This window comes from Podarcis tiliguerta (assembly GCF_965153285.1).
Source record: "Podarcis tiliguerta genome assembly, chromosome: 6".
NCBI lineage: Eukaryota > Metazoa > Chordata > Lepidosauria > Squamata > Lacertidae > Podarcis > Podarcis tiliguerta.
In genome coordinates, this window is record NC_139539.1 from 38,401,236 (window position 1) to 38,422,013 (window position 20,778).

The 20,778-nt window shown below is 41.9% G+C and overlaps 1 protein-coding gene across 1 annotated transcript in view; it reads right to left on the reverse strand.

Moving 5' to 3' along the window:
- The window catches only part of CR2 (complement C3d receptor 2), a 41,854-nt gene that overhangs the window by 17,147 nt on the left and 3,929 nt on the right, over positions 1-20,778 (reverse strand). Inside the window, exons 2-14 of the mRNA XM_083444225.1 lie at positions 17,564-17,746; positions 17,262-17,361; positions 15,417-15,505; positions 12,885-13,076; positions 12,426-12,608; positions 10,978-11,157; positions 9,412-9,591; positions 7,912-8,106; positions 7,663-7,762; positions 6,675-6,760; positions 3,775-3,960; positions 1,825-2,007; positions 628-810 (exon numbers count right to left, since the gene is read on the reverse strand). Of these exons, the coding sequence (XP_083300351.1) occupies positions 628-810; positions 1,825-2,007; positions 3,775-3,960; positions 6,675-6,760; positions 7,663-7,762; positions 7,912-8,106; positions 9,412-9,591; positions 10,978-11,157; positions 12,426-12,608; positions 12,885-13,076; positions 15,417-15,505; positions 17,262-17,361; positions 17,564-17,746 (2,040 nt within the window). The remainder of the gene's footprint in view (positions 1-627; positions 811-1,824; positions 2,008-3,774; positions 3,961-6,674; positions 6,761-7,662; positions 7,763-7,911; positions 8,107-9,411; positions 9,592-10,977; positions 11,158-12,425; positions 12,609-12,884; positions 13,077-15,416; positions 15,506-17,261; positions 17,362-17,563; positions 17,747-20,778) is intronic.

Consider the following 20,778-nt stretch of genomic DNA (forward strand, 5'->3'; position numbering starts at 1 on the left):
TGTGAAGTTTCAGTGAGGCTGACATACCAGAAATCCCAAGAGCGGTGGACTTCTTCTCTGAATTGCTGTGGGTGGTAAGCTGCAGGCCCCAAGAGTAAATTAGTACTGGAGATAATACAAGCTAGAAGTTCCTAAAAGGGCAAACTCTGATCCAATCCCTGTGAGTGGCGATACTGTCTATGTAAGCAAGCAATTGCCAAGCAAGTCCAACACAATTAAAGTCTACTGTACTTCAGATGAGGAACTCAACCAAAGAAATGAGGGGATTAAAAAAAGGAAGTTGAATGGAAAAGTTGCAATCTTCCCAGAATGCTGGGGAGGGGAAAGTTATTCAAAAACTACAGTAATAGAAACTCACTAGAATCTAAACAGCAGATCAGGAAAAGTACCACCAAGGAAAGAGGATGCCAGCATGGTTAAACAGCAGAGTCAAGGAAACTATTAGAGGCAAGAAGGCTTCCTTCAGAAAGTATAAATCTTGTTCAAATGAAAACGAAAAGGATCACCAATTTTAGCAGAAGTGCAGGTGACAGTAAGGAACAAAGACCAGTGTTAACACCAGTACAGATGATAAAAAGCACTTATATCCTCTGTTGCTGAGATTGTACAAAATGTCATCTTAAATACTTTCACAACGTGGCAGAGGACTGCTCCACTCTCCAGAAGCTGTGCAGGAAATAGATGCCTTTCCAACAAGTGAGTAACCAGGATCACAGGAATAAGTTACAGACTTCTGAGAAGTAAACACTTCCCCAGGAAAACCATTGTGATTTCCATTGGGTATATCCAGAGGCAAGGGGCACTGTGATACTAAAAGAAAAATGAAATAGGAGAGAACATTCACAATAGCATATTAATGTCACATTTAACTGAAAATGTATTTTAAAAATTTAAAATATTTTTATGCATTTATTTATTAAATTTCTATACCACCCTTCATCTGAGGATCACAGGGCAGTTTACAATATTAAAAATCAAAAATACATAACAAAGAAAAACAAACAAAAAAGCCATGAACAGTTTTAAAGAACATAGATTGCTGAATTAGCCAAAGGCCTAGGAGAACAGCAATGTTTTTGCCAGGCACCTAAGGATCTGTAACAAAGGTGCCAGGTGAGCCTCCCTGGGGAGAGCATTCGACCTGTCATTCAAGGAACACAAGGCATGTTACGGACAAACAGATTTGTATCCAATGCTAGTCCTATTCTGAGTAGACCCTTTGAAATTAATGGACACTACTAACTTGTGTGTATTACAGTACTATCCATTTACTTGGATTAGGACTACCACTGGACACAACCTACAATAAATTGCCTTAGCCATAGTTAGTGAAAATAAGCCAGCTTTAGTTTAAGGAGCTGCCCTGTTTTAATTTACCATAGTTCACCTTAACCACTGTTTAGAATTTGGATGGAATGCTAAACTGCAGTTACTCTAAAACTGACACCTCCAATTTCATTTGCATAGCTTTGGGGGTGCATAAGCCTGAGGGGAGACTAGCCCCTGTTAAACCATGATTTTGTCTTAAGTCCAATTATAGTCAGTGACTGGCCCAAGGACAACTAGTGAAGTTGATAGGATTGAAGATTTGAATCCATGTCTTTCGTGCATGTCCTGCTGTCTATGCCATACGCATGAGATCTGGCAATCTGTCTGCAAGTATAGCAATATTACTACTTGTGTGAACATTTACTGCAGATATTCCTGCTCCCTTCTATAACTAAAGAATTACAAATGCTCCCTGAATATTGAAGTTACAAGCATGTATGTATCCGGCTCATATTCATGCTTGCATATATATGGATGCTTCTTATTTATACTTGCCCAGTTCACAGTGAGGTAGAGGAGGGTCCCATGTACCATCTACTTGGCAATGAATCTCTCTTGTTCCAGATATTTTGTAGCCAGCATTGCAGTCTAAAGTCACCCTATGGTTATACGTGTAGGTGTCTGAATAACCAGTTACTATCCTTCCATTCCTTACTTGAGGGGGTGGACACCGAGTCACTGAAAAGACAAAGTTTCGACAAGCATACAGTACTGAAGGTAAAAAGGAATGTACCTGTTCTCTGCATATCTGTGTGTTTAGCTGGCAGTATTATAGACATGTGGATTATGGGCTGATAGAATAGGAACCTCAGGCTCAGGGCCCAAATGTAGCCCACCCTGCTCCTCTATTTGACCCTCAAGTCTCTCCCCACACTCAGGGCTGGATTACACTTTAAGCAAAATAAGCACGTACTTAGGGCATCAAGGGAAAGGGGGCGCCACAAAAAAATTCCATTGCCGGATTTAACATGGACCATATGGCGCAGCTGAACCAGGTTCCACAAAAAAGTTTCCCACAATAAGTGAAAAATAAATGCACACGGACACACACAAATAATGACAATAAATTAGTAACAATGAATTAGTAACAATAGAGAGTAATGACTGCTCCCCACATTAAATGGGGGGCGCCCTTTGCGTGGTCGTGTGCAGCCCCCTGGACCCTATGTGGCACCATTAGCACAGGCTTGGCTTCGCCTTCCCCAGGTGGGATACCTGGAGGTCTCTGCCTACCTCAGCCACTTGCCCAATCCTGCCTGGGGAGGCGTTGCCAAGGTGATCAGGCCAGGTAGGGGGAGGGACCACCCTGCCCACACAAACATTATTCTTGGGAAAATCACAAAATTAGAATCTGGTAACTGGTAAACTGCCACTCGGTTCACTGAGGCTCATGTAATTTGAAGGTGTTCCTTCACATTTGGAGATTTTTAAAGGCCTTGGTGAGAATTGTTGTTATCTCCACAGCTTTTCTTGGGGGGGGGGGGTTGGGGATGGCAAAATAATAACCACATAGATTTGGGAGACAATTGATGTGTCAACTTACGATGAAATTATATGTGCATCACTATGAACTCATCAGTTTATTAATTTCTCAGCTGAGCTTCAGCAGTTTCACTCATATGTGCATCGTAAGTTCAGTGCAACCAAAAATGTAAAAACAAGTTTCAGTCATGCTGAACTTTATAAAACAATTGTAGAAGACAATGTTGAGTCTGCCTTTCCAAATGCAGACATTTGCTTTCGTATATTTTAATATTAATGGTCACAAATCATCACAGACTGCTCAGCTGAGTGTTTATTTTCTCAGTTGAAACATATTAAAAATCCTAACAGAACAGCTATGCAACAAGGCGGGCAGGATACCTTATCTCTACAAAGTATAGAAGCATATGTGTTGTGGAAGATTAGTTTTGGGGATCTGATAAAAGACTTTTCAATTAGAAAAAGCAAGAGAAAAGTAGGAGAACTAGTGGGTGGAAGGTGAGTGGTGTCAATGGAGACAGTGATGGAGTTAGGATTCCTGCCTTCTCTTTCCAGACATTAAGCAGGAGTTTCTTCTCCACTTCCCTATTCATCCTACCAAAGAACTGCATGTTTCACCTAAGGAGGAATGCAGATCTGATTAACAACTGGATTTTGTATTTTCAGAAATGGGGTTGTTATGTTGGAATCAACCATTGTATGTCTTTTCATCCCAGCAGTCCTAATTATAGTTGCAGGTAGGCATTGCAGCTTGTACAATACTTGGGGACATTTTGCTTTGCCCCAATATGAATCCCCCACCCTTGCCTTTGCATTTTTTTAGGAATACATATAGCTAATGATTCTTCTTGTTGGGAAGTAATAGAGTAATGACTGCTGTGATTTTGCCAAATGTTCATGCTTATTCCTGCACACAACTTCCTGCAATTAACAAAATGGCATGGAGAATATTTAAAAACACACCTCCACAATATGCACGGCCACTCCAAACACCACTTACTCCATCCTTGGTAGTACAGTAAATAGTGGCATTTCCGACAAGGGGGTGGCTTTTTTCACAGGTGTATGATACAGCTGTCCCATAGAAGTAGTCATCTATGCCACTGTGCTTGCCATGGGGAACATCTGGTGGTGGAGAACACGAAATAGCTAGAGAAAGGTAGAAGACAAACATATAGCATAAATGATGTATTCTGTTTTCTATTTCTGATGGCTACTACTGGAGCCAACAGATGAAGTTAACAGCGTATGTAATATTAATGACTGCTAAACTATTATTATCCCTTGAATACAGCCAATAGTTAAAAGGAAGAAAATAATACAAGCCGATTGGAAGGTTGGCAGTTCAAATCCCCACAATGAGGTGAGCTCCTGTTGCTCTGTCCCAGCTTCTGCCAACCTAGCAGTTCGAAAGCATGCCAAAAAGTGCAAGTAGATAAATAGGTACTGCTCCGGCAGGAAGGTAAATGACGTTTCCATGCGCTCTGGCACTTGTCAGTGTCCTGTTGTGTCAGAAGCGGTTTAGTCATGCTGGCCACATGACCTGGAAAGCTGTCTGCGGACAAATGCTGGCTCCCTCGGCCTGAAAAACGAAATGACTGCCACACCCCACAGTCGTTTTTGACTGGACTTAACTGCCCAGGGGTCATTTACCTTTACCTTACCTAGTGTAAGGTGTAAGATATTCCATAATGGTATTCCATTATTCTCATGATTTCATTGATAACCTGATACTATATTCTGATACTCTTGCCACAGCATTCCTGTGCTTTATAACTTTGCCATGTGATTGTGATACTGATAATGTATGTAGGTTACACCAGTTTCTGTTAGTCTGGCATCCATCTTGGAACCACTCCCAAGAGCGCAAGCCGTGAACCTGTTCAGTTCCAACTTTTTCTCAAGAAATACTTTTGCCTTTTGGCCACTAGGTGGCAACAATATATCTTACAGTCCCCCAACCCCTTCATTTATACTTTCAACATGATACTGTAAATATCCCTTGCCAGACTTCCTGCGCTATGTAATTTTGCCAGGTGACTGACAGCGATTAGGTTAGATATAGGAAAATTCGAATATGCTATCTTAACTAGATTATTCTGAATTCAGGCCTCTTGAACCATGTGATTGATTGTGGACAACTGGTCTTTCAGTGCCAACTAGCACAAAAGTCAAAAGGACACATTTATATGAGTGCGAATAGTTACGTCCTTTTAAATTAAGTGTTACTTGTAAAAATTAAAATTTAATTTATCTGGAATCTGGTGAAATAGTAAAAGCACAAAGATATGTAAGCTGCTCAAAATCCTATAAAAATAGGGGCAAACAAAATTATTTTCACATATTTGATTGAAATATATATAATATATAATATATTATTATATTATTATATTATTATATTATTTGATTACAAGAATCTCTTTAATTTTCCAACAACCATATGGTTTTTGAAGGGTTGCTGCAATGGTTCTCAAGAGTTGGGCTGACTGGCATTGACTCAAATATCCAAAGGCTATTTGCAATATTGCAAATATCGGATGCTGCCTAAGGCACAAAAGACTGGAAGAGCTGTAGAAGTGAACCACACCTACTAGTTATTCACTAATTGTCAATATTTTTGTGTCAATGATGCTATTTTTACATAGCTAATAGTCAACCCTTGTGGTGGACGGGCTTAGAATCAGCCTCATGGGGGCCCAGAAGCCATTCAGAGCTGGGTGGTGTGTCATCCTATCAGGAGGGAGGGAGTGGAGATTTAAATGTAGGCCTGGCCCACTGATGAGGACAAACAGATTTGTATCTAATGCTGCAACTGCCTCACTTCTGCCACCCACCCCGCTGTCTCTGGGGAAGCAGCACTGGCAGTGGCACTGGTCTGGGGCAAGATCTTGCCAAAATCTCAAGAGATCCTAAGATCCAATGAGACTTTGGCAAGATCTCACCAGATGTTGGTGCCACTGCTTTGAGGGCATCGCCATGGCGCTGGCAGCAGGGTGCAGCAGGTGAATGAATCTGTGATATTGCAAATAGCCATATTAGGTACTGCAAGCAATGACAGTGGCATGCAGTTGACAAATGGATCTGTCATAAGATCTGGTCCCTGTGTCAGTGTCTTTGTTATGTGGCCTGTCATTTAGGTTTGGGGGCTGTCTGTAAGCAGATATGAGCCCAAGGCTGTGAGATATGTAAGCCTACGAGAGGGAAGTGTTATTGTTCAGGACGGGTTGTAGGTAATTGATTATACATTTCAGTGTCTTTAGCTGGATGTTGCATGTGACAAGTGATGTTCTCTTCTAGGTCTATCCTATAGTAGATTTTCCCTCGGTGCCAGCCTTGCCTTGTCAATCTATTTACCTTGTCAATCTGTTTTCTCCCCCATTTCATTGGGTAGGTTTTATACTCTGATATATGTCTGATGCCACTGTTTAAGTTGTGGAGTGATATGGGTAGAAGCTGGAAGCATGTAAGTATGTTCAGTGGCCAATAGCTTTCCATTATGTCCATTATGTAATTGCACAGCAGTGTCCAGAAAGTGAACTTGCATTGACTGATTTAGGCTCAAGTGGAGTAAAAGTTATTAAGTCCTGGTGGAACTTCTCAGTTGCCCTCTGGAAAAATGATACACAGTGGTACCTCTGGTTAAGAACTTAATTCGTTCTGGAGGTCCGTTCTTAACCTGAAACTGTTCTTAACCTGAGGTACCACTTTAGCTAATGGGGCCTCCTGCTGCTGCCGTGCGATTTCTGTTCTCATCCTGAAGCAAAGTTCTTAACCCAAGGTACTATTTCTGGGTTAGCGGAGTCTGTAACCTGAAGTGTTTGTAACCTGAGGTACCACTGTATGTTAACATGTGTTCTACTTACGCTGACAAATAGCAGTTTCACCAGTCCATACTGCTTTTAGGCCAGATATCACACACTGTCTGGAAGATAGACCAACTAGCCTGTACCTGAATTGAGATAGAAGCAATTACGGATTGTCAACTTCTTTATCCCAGGATGCACAGAATTAAATGCATATTACAAAATGTATGCACTGTGTTATTAGAGGTCACGGCCCACACACTTCTACTGCGATTGCTGCTAGTGTAGTGGTTCCTCAATAAAATCGCTTTAAACAGCTTGTAGCAGAGTTTCTTCCTGGCGGCGGACAACAAGAGACTACAAGACTTGTGCAAAATACTCAGTCAAGAGTTACCTTTATTTCTTGGCATTTTAGTTCAAACTATATACAAAACTATTAACATACATCTTTTCACCATGGTATAAACTCACAGCCTGTGGGTACTCTTTTCTCGTACAGGATGTTGTAACCTGCAACTTCCTCTTTTTATTTTCATCCCCAGCTGTAACCAATCAGCCTAGAATGTCACTCCTAACTATTAAAGAAAACTTCTTTAAAGCTACAAGCACCCTTTTCTGTTTCTTTGAAGAGTGAATTCCTAACATGTGTACTCATTCACAACCGATACCAAAGCTGTATATTGAGCAATTATCACAGTAAAATATATTCTATTCAGACCTGAATTCTCTCTTCTGCAAACCCTGCAATTCCAAGCATGCTGATATCTCCCTCTATCTGTGGTTCTGTCTCCAATCCTACAGGCACTCCCCTCAGCAGATTAGTATTAGGCTGCAAGACAAGTTAGTGCCTGGGACTGGCTAAATCTGTTGTCGCAGGGGTCCTGTTTCTTCAAAAGCTGCATTACAATAAGAAATTGATTTATGAACCTTTTCCTGCATAGGAGATTAGGTGAGGGGGGAAAGTTAACACCAATGACTTGTTCTTAAATTGTTAAAGGAAGAGGAGCCCTACCAGAAAAAGTAACCTTATTGATTTCCTAATGCTTACCCTTCCTCGCAGGTGTAATTTATAGTAGAACCAAATAAAAGATCTTTTGTTACAATCAGCCTCCCATTATCTGGTTCTCCTGGATATCCACATGATTTTCCTGTCAGAAAAAAAAGCAAGCCATACAGAATTTCTCTCTGTAATTTGTTTTAAAACAAATTTAATTAAAGCACAAAGGAAGAATGGCGCAACTTAATCAAACCACTTATATTAATATAACAATCAATACAAGGATGGTAAGAGACTCACTTTTGCAGAACTCCTGAACTCCTGACCATTCCTGATTTCTAATGCACATAAGAGAGGCCTTCAATCCGGGATGCTTAGCATAGCCTGGACGGCACATGTATTTCACAACTGAGCCAACGGGAAAGGAATTATTTTCTTTATACTCATTGAGAAGTTCAGCAAATTGTAAACTGGGTGGGGGTGCACAGCTACCTCCTGATGAGATGGAGGGAGGAAGTGGGGAGGAAGAGAGGGGGAAATGAGGCCAGTAGTTATTGTGAAGGTCTACAAAGTGTAATAGTGTGGTTCTAACTTTAAACTAATCTCCAGTTCCTCCAACTATAATATAGCAGTGGTCCTCACCACTCTTTTCTCACCTGTACTGTAATTACTCATTCATTTGAATTTTATTTAAAAATATCCATATATTGCTATTCAGGGGGGGAAATCAATGCAGTTTACAACAATTATACATACATAAAACCATATAAAAAGTTAAAAATTATTTATTTTATGCGTTTATATGTATGTGAAACATAAAATAAGATAATTGTATCAAGCAGGAAATAATATGCACAAGACAAAAATGAGAGAAGCAATTTCATCAGTGGGAACAAGATGTGATGTCCAGTTCCTTACTCAAGCAGATTAAAGAACATTCAAGCTGTTTTATTTCTTCTGTTTCTTGGAAGGTGGTAGTGCCTTCACTATTATAAGAAGGGCCTTCCTTCAGCAGTTGCCAGTTTGACTTTGGGCAGCAGCCAGCAAAGTAATTGCATTCTGCTTGTGCAACGAAACTTCCCACCCCTCTCTTTTCCCTGTGCCTTCTCCAAATCTGCTATGGAAGGCATGAGGGAACCCTAGAACAGGTTTAGGGTATGCACAGAGGGAGGGGGAGAAGGGGCAGTTCTACCGCACAACCAAAAGGCCTTGCACGAATAGAACTACAGTACCTTGCAGTATTAAACCACAGAGCCTAGGGCTTGCCAATAAGAAGGTCAGAGGTTCGAATCCCCGTGACGGGGTGAGCTCCCGTTGCTCGGTCCCTGCTCCTGCCCACCTAGCAGATCGAAAGCACGTCAAAGTGCAAGTAGATAAATAGGTACCGCTCCAGAGGGAAGGTAAACAGCGTTTCCGTGTGCTGCTCTGGTTCACCAGAAGCGGCTTAGTCATGCTGGCCACATGACCCGGAAGCTGTACACCGGCTCCCTTGGCCAATAAAGCGAGATGAGCACCGCAACCCCAGAGTCGGTCATGACTGGACCTAATGGTCAGGGGTCCCTTGCGGTATCACTCTTTGTCTCTTCTAAGGAACCCTTCAGAAGTTCCATTAACTTGCACAGAACTGAATTCTGTGTGACAATTCTCTAAGTGTGTGCATTCGTTATAGGAAGCAGCACTACTTTAATTATTTGCCTGGAACCAAATTTTCCAGGCTGAATGGAAGAAATGGTGTAAACATTGCTTTGTAGCTTGCCCTGCTAGAGCCAATATGGACAATCTTATGGTCAAAAGATGTACCTTCACAGCGAGGGGCAGGGGAAGACCATGTCCCAGATGCTGTGCAGTAAATAGTCCCCTCTCCAATTAGACCATAGCCAGGCTCACATGTGTATTTCACAGACATTCCATTAGTAAACACTGCTGCTTCCTGGTTGTACATCCCATTTTGAACATGTGGGGGTGGCTGGCACTGAATCACTGAAAGGGAAAAAAGGTGGTTACAATGGAAAAACACATTACAAACATCCTTGAGTGTAAATTCCACATTTGTAAGAACTCAGTCATTTAGTGTGGCAGCACCTACACTTGGGAACTCCCTGCCTATTGATATCAAGCAGGTGCCTTCACTTCATTCTTTTTGGCATCTGCTAAAAGCATTCTTGTTTTGGGCAAGCCTACCCTGATGCTTAGAAAGTTGAAATAATTTTAATCTATTTTACTATTTTAACTTTTGTTTGTTTTAAAGTTGTAAAATTTCCTTGGTTTTATTTTTGTAAACTACTTTGAAATTATTGCTTTTTACAATCAAGCAGTGTATAAATTTTATGAAGCGAAAAAATAATAAATACTGTTAATAAGTGTGTGTCAATCTGAACTTTTTCATTGGTTTATTACCGTAGATCATGGCATGAGTAAAGGTTGGCCTAACTTAACATGAAAGGAGCCCCCCCCCCCCATTAACTTTTATTGCCTCTGGTATCATTATTATTGGGACGTGGGTGGCGCTGTGGGTTAAAGCCTCAGCGCCTAGGGCTTGCCGATCAAGAGGTCGGCGGTTCGAATCCCCGCAGCGGGGTGCGCTCCCGTTGTTCAGTCCCAGCGCCTGCCAACCTAGCAGTTCGAAAGCACTCCCGGGTGCAAGTAGATAAATAGGGACCGCTTACTGGCGGGAAGGTAAACGGCGTTCCGTGTGCTGTGCTGGCTCGCCAGATGCAGCTTGTCACGCTGGCCACGTGACCCGGAAGTGTCTTCGGACAGCGCTGGCCCCCGGCCTCTTGAGTGAGATGGGCGCACAACCCTAGAGTCTGTCAAGACTGGCCCGTACGGGCAGGGGTACCTTTACCTTTACCTATCATTATTATATTTATGCTTTTTACAAAGCATATGCTAATTCAAATGAAACATGATACATATCTCTTGCACTTCTTTTTGGTCATGCAATTGCAATGGTCTGTCATTATTTGTTATGATTCCTATTTCAGGTTTCAGTCCAATCAATAAACCCCCAAAGGCTTATTTCCTCAATCACACTCTATTTCAGGCATAGCCAACTTGGTGCACTTCAGTTGTTGTGGACTATAACTCCCATAATCTTTTACTATTGGCCATGCTGACTGGGGCTGATGAGAACTGTAGTCCAGCAACACATGAAGGGCACCAATTTGGCTATCTTTATTCAGTGGAATGATTTAAGTACTTACACACCCCTGTATGGTATTGATTTGTAGAGAGTCGTTAATGTGCACAAGCTCAGATGAGACTTTCGTTCTTTTTGGTCCATATCTGAAACTGTCAAAGGAGATCCAAACAAAAGGAAAGTGTTCCTGACGATTAGAAGCAAATGAAACATATACTAGTACCTACCCCTAACACAAATGGGCACAGGAGAATCCCATGTGCTGTCAAATTGGCACTGAATTGTATGGTTGCCTTTCAGGATATAGCCAGGGTCACATTCAAATGTAATTGTCTCTTTGGGTTTAACTTGCCCTCTAGATCTTGTTATTTTTCCATTCTGGATTTCTGGATTTTCACAACCAGTGACTGCGAAGGAAAAAGCCATTATTAAATTCTACAATATGTGAGACCTGAGAGAAAGGTGTATTGCAAAAAATATAAAACCTTGATGTAAAATTCAACATTTTAACTTTCTAGGATCATAGACAACCTCTTAACACTTTCCTGACAATTGGGAAGTGTATTGGTTTGTACATGTCCATAGAATGGAAGATGGCAAGATCCCCAAGAACGTGCTCTACGGGGAGCTAGCTTCAAGCACGAAGCCTATTGACAGACCAGCTCTGTGTTACAAAGATGTCTGCAACTGTGACATGAAGGCTGGCAATATCAACCTCGCTGTGTAGGAATTCCTTGCATCCAACCACAGTGTCTGGAGACAGGCAGTCAGGTCATGTATCCATAGCAGTTACCAGAGAAAAAATGACCACTGGGAGGAGTGCAGAGAGCAGCACTGCCATGGTGCACCTGCAGCAGCACAACTGGACACCTTTATCCCACTGCTGCCAGTTATTTAATGTGGGCCTGGATAGCTCGGTTGGTTAGAGCATGGTACTGATAACACCAAGGTTGCAGGTTCAGTCTCCATATGGAGCAGCTGCATATTCCTGCATTGCAGCGGGTTGAACTAGATGATCCTCAGGTTCCCTTCCAACTCTACAATTCTATGATCTGCCCCAGCTGCAGCAAAACATGTATCTCCCATATTGGTCTCTACAGCCACAGCAGGTGCTGTAACTCTCCAAATGTTTGACTTTACTTGCGAAGACACACTGTTCCATTGTCTCCCAAGACAGATGGGTGCCAACAAAGCAATCTATTCAACATGAAGGCTGCAATCTTATCACACTTACGTAGTAGTAAATTTAACAGAACTCAATGGCTCTTACTTCTGAGTAAGCATGTGTAAGATTCCACTGCAAGGTATTAACTATGTTTCCTACATATTAATGACTGAAAAATTAATTTATGGAACACTACACTAAAGCACTAGATGGTTTTCTCAAACAATTATTAGTGGAAACAGTCAAACATTTTACAGCACGTGATTTGTGGGTTGCTTCTAGTGATTTGTATGTTGCTTCTTTGATTACTAGGAACATAAACTTTAGGAGGAACAGAAACAAGAAAGAGTCATGGGAAATTTCTGCTTATTATAGTTCAAAAAGGCATTTCCTTCTATTGCGGCTCAGGTCAAAGCCCTCATATTAGAAACACAGTCAGAAGCTGCCTGAAAGGGAAGTCTGTTTGCGGGTGAGGAGTCTCATACGAAAGAGCTTCAAAGTGATACTTGCCCTGTTCACAGTGAGGTACTGGAGGGTCCCATGTGCCATCCACTTGGCAATGGATCTCTCTTGAGCCAGCTATTTTGTGGCCAGCATTGCAGTCTAATGTCACCCTTTGGTTATATGTGTAGGTGGCGGAATAACCAGTTACTATTCTTCCATTTTCAATTTGAGGAGCTGGACAGTGAGCCACTGAAAAGAAGATGTGTTTAATAAACATAGAGCTACAAAGGACAAAGTAAAAGAATAGACCCTCACTCAGTGCATCTGTGCCTTTATCTGCTGCATCATGGACAGGTGGGTTGGTTTTGAAAATTTAGAAGTATTGATACCTAATAGTTATTCTGTTAGAGCTATCAGAAGAAAATGTTTGCCACATTGCCAAATCATCATGTTTAGGAATTAACACAAATTGGACCTTTCCATATAAACAATAGAAGAACAAAGAGTAACACTGGAAAACCACACCTCCACAATATGCACGGCCACTCCAAATTCCATTTAATCCATCCTTAGTAGTACAGTAAATAGTGGCATTTCCCACAAGGGGGTGGCCTTTTTCACAGGTGTATGTTACAGCTGTCCCATAGGAGAAGTCATTCATGGACCTGCCACTGTGCTTGCCATGGGGAACATTTGGTGGTGGAAAGCATGGAATACCTAGAAACAGAAGCAGAAGATACATGCCAAAGACAAATATTTTAGTGGGGTTTTTTTTATATTTATTGTGTCTTAGTTCATTTTGCATCTAAGCGTCTCCCTACCTAAGGATACACTAGTGCTTTCATTTAATTTGAGGAAATGGAGTGGTGTTCAGTTATTATCTTTGTAAATTAGAAATCTGAAAGTTTTTTAATGCCCTACAGCAATTGTATTTTTGAATGCTTATTTTTGTATTTGTGAATTGTTATATTGAATTTCTTTTGTAAGAATGTCTGATGGTTTTGTCAGTGTAAGAATAATAATAAAAATGTGAACCATGTGTTTTGGTTGTTAATATTGTGAAAATTAAGTCTGCTAGTGCCTACTAGCCACAAAGACAAGAAATATAGTCTTATTGTCAGGGATAACAAAGAATAAGAACAGCAGATGTCTAACACCATATTTGAAAAAGAATATTATAGTGTTTTAAAAAAGAGCAGGAAGATATGTCAGCATGTTCAAAAGGCTACAAAAATATCAGCAAAAATAAGATTATTCTGAGAAATTTATGACTGCAATCATCTCTTTCATTTTACATTCACATAATTTTGAGAAGTTACTGCACAATTTGGCATGGACCTCATTAACTAGAATACTCAGAGAAGACAGAGGGTGGCACATTGGGAATTATTTTCTGGATACTAGACACTAAGCAGGCATAGAAGGCTTGTGTGACGCTGCAGAAATAGTACATCATACCTGCCAGTTACATCTGGCAATCATTAATTTCATCTTTTGTTTGAAAATTATATTAATTTCATGTAAGTAAGGCAGCCTACTTCTTCCTGACACATCCATGCAAAGTTCTTTCGTTCACAGTATTTTAACCTTTCCCCTATAATGAAAATCTAAAAAGTACATCTACAGAAATTTAACTGTATTATATTTGCATAACTGTACTCATGTCAGTCTAATTCACTTCAGGGAACCTCTTCTTTAGAAGTTAGTTGTAGTGAATCAGGACCCATTTTTTTTAGTTATTTTATAACAAATAAACATTTATCTGGACAGCATCCATGTGACAAGAGATGGGCAAAATTGCATTGTGCCATTCTGGCTAACAGGTAAGTAACAATAGTTACAGGCACAGGAGCAAACTCAGGGCTGAGGACCCTTTGCCCACCCCCATAAAATATCTGAGGGGGCTGCTCATCCCCCCAAAGTTGATGAGAATTGCCATTCAAATGGTGTGTGTGTGTGCCACACCATATGAACAATTATGCAGGGTGGGGCTTACTTGCCCCCCCCCCTATTTTATTCAAGTTGGCAGCCCTGGCTACAGGTAAGGCCCTCCCTCACATCAGTAGGTTCGCAAAATAGCTTGAAGATACAGGAGTCCGCTTCACTTCTTCTTATACTGAATGTGACCAATATTGAACCATTGTCTATTCCTATGTTTATTTGCTTATTTCAGCAGTGTCTCAGAGGTTATCCCAAAGAGTGAGTTATACCGCGCTTCGTGAAACAAAGCTTCTATGCCATAATTTGTTTTAGGTAAAGGTAAAAGGACCCCTGACTGTTAAGTCCAGTTGCGGACGGCTCTGGGGTTGCGGTGCTCATCTCGCTTTATTGGCCAAGGGAGCCGGTTCATGCTTCCGGTTCATGTGGCCAGCATGACTAAGCCACTTTCGGCGAACCAGAGCAGCGCACAGAAACACTGTTTACCTTCCTGCCGGAGCGGTACCTATTTATCTACTTGCACTTTGATGTGCTTTCAAACTGCTAGGTTGGCAGGAGCTGGGACTGAGCAACAGGAGCTCACCCCATCGCGGGGATTCGAACCACCAACTTTCCAATCGGCAAGCCCTAGGCTCAGTGGTTAGACCACAGCGCCACCAATGTTGTATTTTCCTGCCTTGGAACCTTAAGGTGCAGTACAGGTAAGAAATTAAAGTACAGTCATACCTCGGGTTACAGCCGCTTCAGGTTGCATTTTTTCGGGTTGTGGATTGCCGAATCCCAGAAGTACCGGAACAGGTTACTTCCGGGTTTTGGCAGTCGCGCATGTGCAGAAGCGCTAAATTGCACTTTGTGCATGCGCAGAAGCACCGAATCACAACCCGCGTGTGCGCAGACACGGGTTGCGAATGTGCATCCTGCATGGATCACGTTTGTAAACTGAGCATCCACTGTAACAAGAACAACATTTTGACACTGATTTACCTCTAATACTGCTAGACAAGAGCATGCAAATGTATTAACCCTTTACCATCCATACTAAATTGATTTTGAGGCGTTTCTGGTGCCACGTAAGAATACTATTTACAAACATAGCAGTAAAAAATATGTTTTACTTACGCTGACAAAGAGGAACATCATTAGTCCACCCTACTTTTCGGCCAAATACGACACACTTTCTGCTGGAAGTACTACCAATTAACCTGTGCCTGTATCAAGAAAAAAGTAGCTGTGGGTTGTCTCGTTCTGCCTCGTGAGATGCATAGAACTGATGTGCTTATAATGTGAACGTTCTTCTTACTAACTTTCCACAAACAAATGAAATGCTTTTTGAAGGACAGGGAAGCACATTTCTGGTCAGCCAGGATTGTGCAGATATCTCAACATATCTTACAATATTCATTTAATTAATATGTTCACCTCTCTTTCAATTGTTCTTGGTGTCGAGTGTCCCAGTTAGCTAATATCCATTGAGCAAGCAACCCAGGACACTTCCTGGGGTAATATGGATTTATAATGCAACTTACCTAATTTATTTTACTTGTATGTTAAGAAATATGATACATTGTCCACTGAAAGGAATGACTGAAAATGGTTACAAGCCAACACTGATAAAAGCTAGTGGGGCTGGGCCAGAGAGGTGATCAATGCCTCATAACAAGAGGGGGTGGTTCCTGCCTGGAGGAGGCAGTGGTAAAACCACTCCTTAAGAAACCCTCCCTGGACTTGGAAATCTTTGACTACCGGCCAGCTGCCTTGCTCCCCTTCATGAGCAAGGTTCTTGTCAAGGTTCTGGTGGTTGTGGACCAGATCCAGGTGCTCTTGGAGGGAACTGATTTTCTAGATCTATTTCAGTTGGGGTTTCGGCCTAGTTTTGGCACAGAAACTGTTTTGGTTGCCCTGCATGATGACCTCTGTTGGGAGAGAGACAGGGGAAATGTTTCCCTGTTAATTCTCCTCGACGTCTCAGCAGCTTTTGATACCATTGACCATAGCATCCTTCTGGAGCAGCTGTTTGAGTTGGGGATAGGTGGCACTGCTTTGTGGTGGTCCTGGACATTGCATTCATCATCTGAGGCCCTCCTTCGTGTAACTCCTTCACATGAAGATGGCAACACGAAAATGGGCCTTTTCAGTAGTGGCTCCCTGTTTGTGGAAAGCTCTCCCTAGGGAGGTTCGCCTGGCACCTTCATTATATATTTTTAGGTGTCAGGTGAAAACGTTCCTCTTCAACAAGGCCTTTGGCTGATAAGGGGGGCTACTGTTTTGGCTTAATTATTTTATCTTGTATTTTAGTCTGTGAATCACCCTGAGATCTTTTGATGAAGGGCGGTGTGAAAAATTATTAAGTAATTTTTTGCACATGGAAGCATGTGCAAAGACTTCTGCTTGTGCAATGCGACTTTCTCTCCCTTCCTGTGTGTCTCCTGAAATTGCCCCCAGAACAGTGGGGGAAGAGCATGGGGGGGATTGATCTGCCTGGCAAACTGAAATGCTTCACAATAGGAACGTTCCTCATAGGGTGGCATTGAATTCCACCCTGTGTGCTCAGATTCTTAAAAACAAAAATATCACCACACTCAGTACATAAGAGCTCTGCTGGACCAAACCAAAGAGTCATCATTCACCTATTTCAGTGGCCAACCATATGCCTAAGTAGGAAATGACTGCTAAGCACGTCATTCCTTTCTGAACAAACAGGCCTAGGATTAAGCGTAGAAAATCGTTAGTCTCTAGGGTTACAAGCTCTCTCCTTTTCTACGTGTTTGGTGCCTTTAAAAACTGCACAGTGAACCAACAGAAATAAGTCAAATGAGATTTTCCTGTCTGGGAGATAAAAGTGAGAGGAAAAGCTTTACCAGATTCTTTCTGCTTATGCAACTACGGGAGATAGAGCAGCCCTAGTGGGAAGTCAGGCCAGAGGGAGCAGAGGAATTCTCCCTTCTTGGCTTTTCTGATGCTTACCCTTCATTGCAGGTGTAATTTACAGTGGAACCGAATAAAATATCTTGGGGCACAATCAATTTCCCATTATCTGGTTCCCCTGGTTGTCCACAAGATTGTCCTAGCAGGAAGAAAGAGACAAAGTGTGCCTTAAAGTACAATGCTGATCTAAAGTTTCCATCTGCTTTTTGTTTTAAATTAATAAATTCTCAAGGGCAGAACTGCACACCTCAATACATCTCTTGTATTCAAACCATGGAGATGATTCAGATTGGTACACGGCACATTCTCACAAGTATTTCAAAGAATGTTATGACACTCACGTTTACAGCGCTCCAGAACTTTGGACCACTCCTGGCTTTGAAGGCACTTAATAGAGTACCTCAGTCCAGTATAGCCTGGGCGGCACATATATTTCACAATCGAGCCAACAGGAAATAAATTCTTTTGCTTATACTTGTCGGTTAGCTCAGCAAAGTTTAACCTAGGTGGAGGGCCACAGCCACCTAATGATAAAAAGAGAAGAGGGGAAAATCAAGGAAATGTGAAGCACTGCCCAGTGCAATTTTGTGTTTTGAACCACCATATCATTCCCTTCACCTGTAACATGGAAATGACCATTCCTTATCATCAAAAGTTAACAACTGGGGCAGTAGCTGTACAGAAATGGTGGGAGTCTGATTCCTTGTGGGATATGCCACAAGTTAAATGTATTAGAATGTTAATGCATTAGGCTTTCTGTATTTATCTTCTAGCTGTTCTGGAATAATTAATTGCCATGGGCCTTTTTCAGGTGGCAATTGCCCCAGGCCTCACACATGGTGGGACCATGTCAGTATTGGTATTGCTGTGGTGCTGACAACTTTTAGAAACAACAGACAGCAAGGGAACTGCCATCTCCACTCATTGCCTCTCTCACCATTTGGGCTGGGCTCCCCCCTCCCCCCACCAGAGGCCAATGGTGAGGAACTGTGAGGGAGAGCAATAGGATAACCTCTGGCATTGATGTTATCCACAGGACACCTGTGGGCCTACCTAACATGATGGGAAAGACAACAACCCAGCAAATTACAGCTAGGCAAAGACAAAGGCCTTACACCCTGAAAAGTCAACAACTTTGCACTGCATTCCAGTCTCTTCTGGGCAGGTTGGGCCACCAGGCTATTTTTCAGGCCTGTTTTACCTGTAGGCAGCTCATTTCCAGTAAACTCAGAGGAGAGGAGATAGAGAATTACTCTAATTGGATGCTGCCAGCAAAGATCAAAGAGAGACCAATTAGGACTCTTCCTCCTCTTCTCTCTGGGGATAGTTCTAGCTGGAAAAAGCCTGTAGAGAGAAAAGTTCTAAACGGATTGCTGCTAGCATGCAGGCATGTGGACTTAGAGGAGAGACTAGGAGACAACAAATTAGCAGCAATGTCTACTACACCATCACCAAGGAAGAAATGTATGTAATGTGGCTGGGGGAAAGGACAATAGAGGATTCAGGCCTGTGGCTGGGAGAGGAAGAAAGAAGTAGAGCAGTCAGGGCCTGGGACATATTGGGATAAATATGTACATGTGTGTGCACTTTAATTTTATTTAGAGATGATCTGAGGAAATTAATTGGATGTTCTACTTAAGATGGGACATGGGAGCAACAACTGAAGTGAATTCTCTCTCTCTGTGTGTGTGTGTATGAATTTTAGAAACGAAATCTTCATACACTGCTTCAGATGTCATTCATTCATTCATTCACACACACACACACACACACACAGAGAGAGAGAGAGAGAGAGAGAGAGAGAGAGAGAGAGAAGGATAATGTTAATACATTTTTAAAATATGCATGGTTGGCTAAGGGAATGGGGACAAATGCTACATCAAGAAAGGTCCTTCAAATGAACTTTCTGCCTCCGGGCTTTTCATAATCACATCAGAAATGGTTACCTTTGTTTCATGCTTCAAAAGTTTTGGATCCATATGGAGGTTTCAAAGAGCATGTGGCAACAGTTCAGTGTGAGACCAAAATGCCCCATGGACCTAGCATGGGGACTTTCCAAACGATTAAACTGATCCACACAATAGGTATCTAGAAGTTGCAATTGGCAATTAGGGTTTGTCAAAAACCACACGTTTCTGGAAATTTCAACTCCCGTGTGGATGCGCTGCAAGGCAAATGTAGTTTTTGACAATCACTGCATCGGAATCCAGTAATTTCATTTCACCAAATGGTGAAGAGAGTTCTTACTAATCTGTATAATACCAAAAATTGTACTAATTATTATTTATATTAATAGACTTATCACTTGCTTGCATCTTCGGTGTTAGTGGCCAATGGCTATCATACTACACATACTTACCTGGGATTAAGTTTCATTGAATACTGTGGAGCTTGCTTTTGAGTAAAGTAAACTTGCATATGAATCTAAAGCATTGTGGAAAGTTGGAATGACAGCAAAGAGGCAAAATGTTGATCAAAACAACTGCTAATAGAAAGATCAATAATTATTTCCCCTAATTGTAGATTTTTTTAAAAACAAACCAGCTACAACAAACTATTTAACAGACTGTTATACAAATTTTAAGGTGCATACACAGAGCAGGTACACGGTCCACAGAAAACCAATCATTCGCCCTTCAAAAATTAGGGAATATTTCCTGAAAAAATAGACATTTTTTTTTACTTCACTGAGCAATCCCAAAGCCATCTTTACTCTCTTAATGACCCCAAATATTATTATTTTTTGCTGCAGAAGGAAGCATGCTGGAAACACCTTTCCCAATAGACTGGCTGAGTTGTTTTCACTTGCAAGTCCTTCAAATCCTATAAACCAGAGGTTTTCAACCTTTTTGGGTCCATGGCTCCCTTGACCAACTACATTCTTTCTGCGGCACCCCTGTGGTGCTCAGGAGCCAAGTTTTGTCACCCCTTGCCTGCATAGCTGGCAGCCCCATACTGCTTTTTGAACACCCTCCCTTGTGGAGCATTCCCTCAGCCTCCTCTCCTCCCCCCAAGTCCTCCGGGCAGCCACTGCTGCCATTTCTGAGCTGTCCACCCTGCCCCAAAGAGAGGTGCCTCCTCACATTGCCCCACAGGGGCCTGGGAAGCACCCCCTGCCCAGCCCCAGAGGCACCATTCAGAGGAGGAAGGGAAGGTAAGAGGGACAGAGGCCAGTGTTGTCCACAGCACCCCTGAACATCATTCAAGGCACCCCAGGGTGCCACGGAACACTGGCTGAAAACCACTGCTGTAAATAGATAAACATATTTGTATTATTGGACCACTGCTCTACAAAACCAGTCTGGCAAGTATCTGTTAAAACAGAGCAGACCTGTCAAAATAGCATATACCTACAAATAGGTGAAAATTCCTATTGGGGCCAGGAGAGACAATTAGGTATTGTCAGTTACCTTGACCAACAGGAGACAAGTCATACTCTCAAATTTCTATTGTAGACCTTTTTCTGTAAAGCATGTATGATGATTTTGGGTGGTCTTTGGCTAAGGGGTTGGGCAATTTCTGTAGTGTCTGTTGTTATTGATGATGATGATGATGA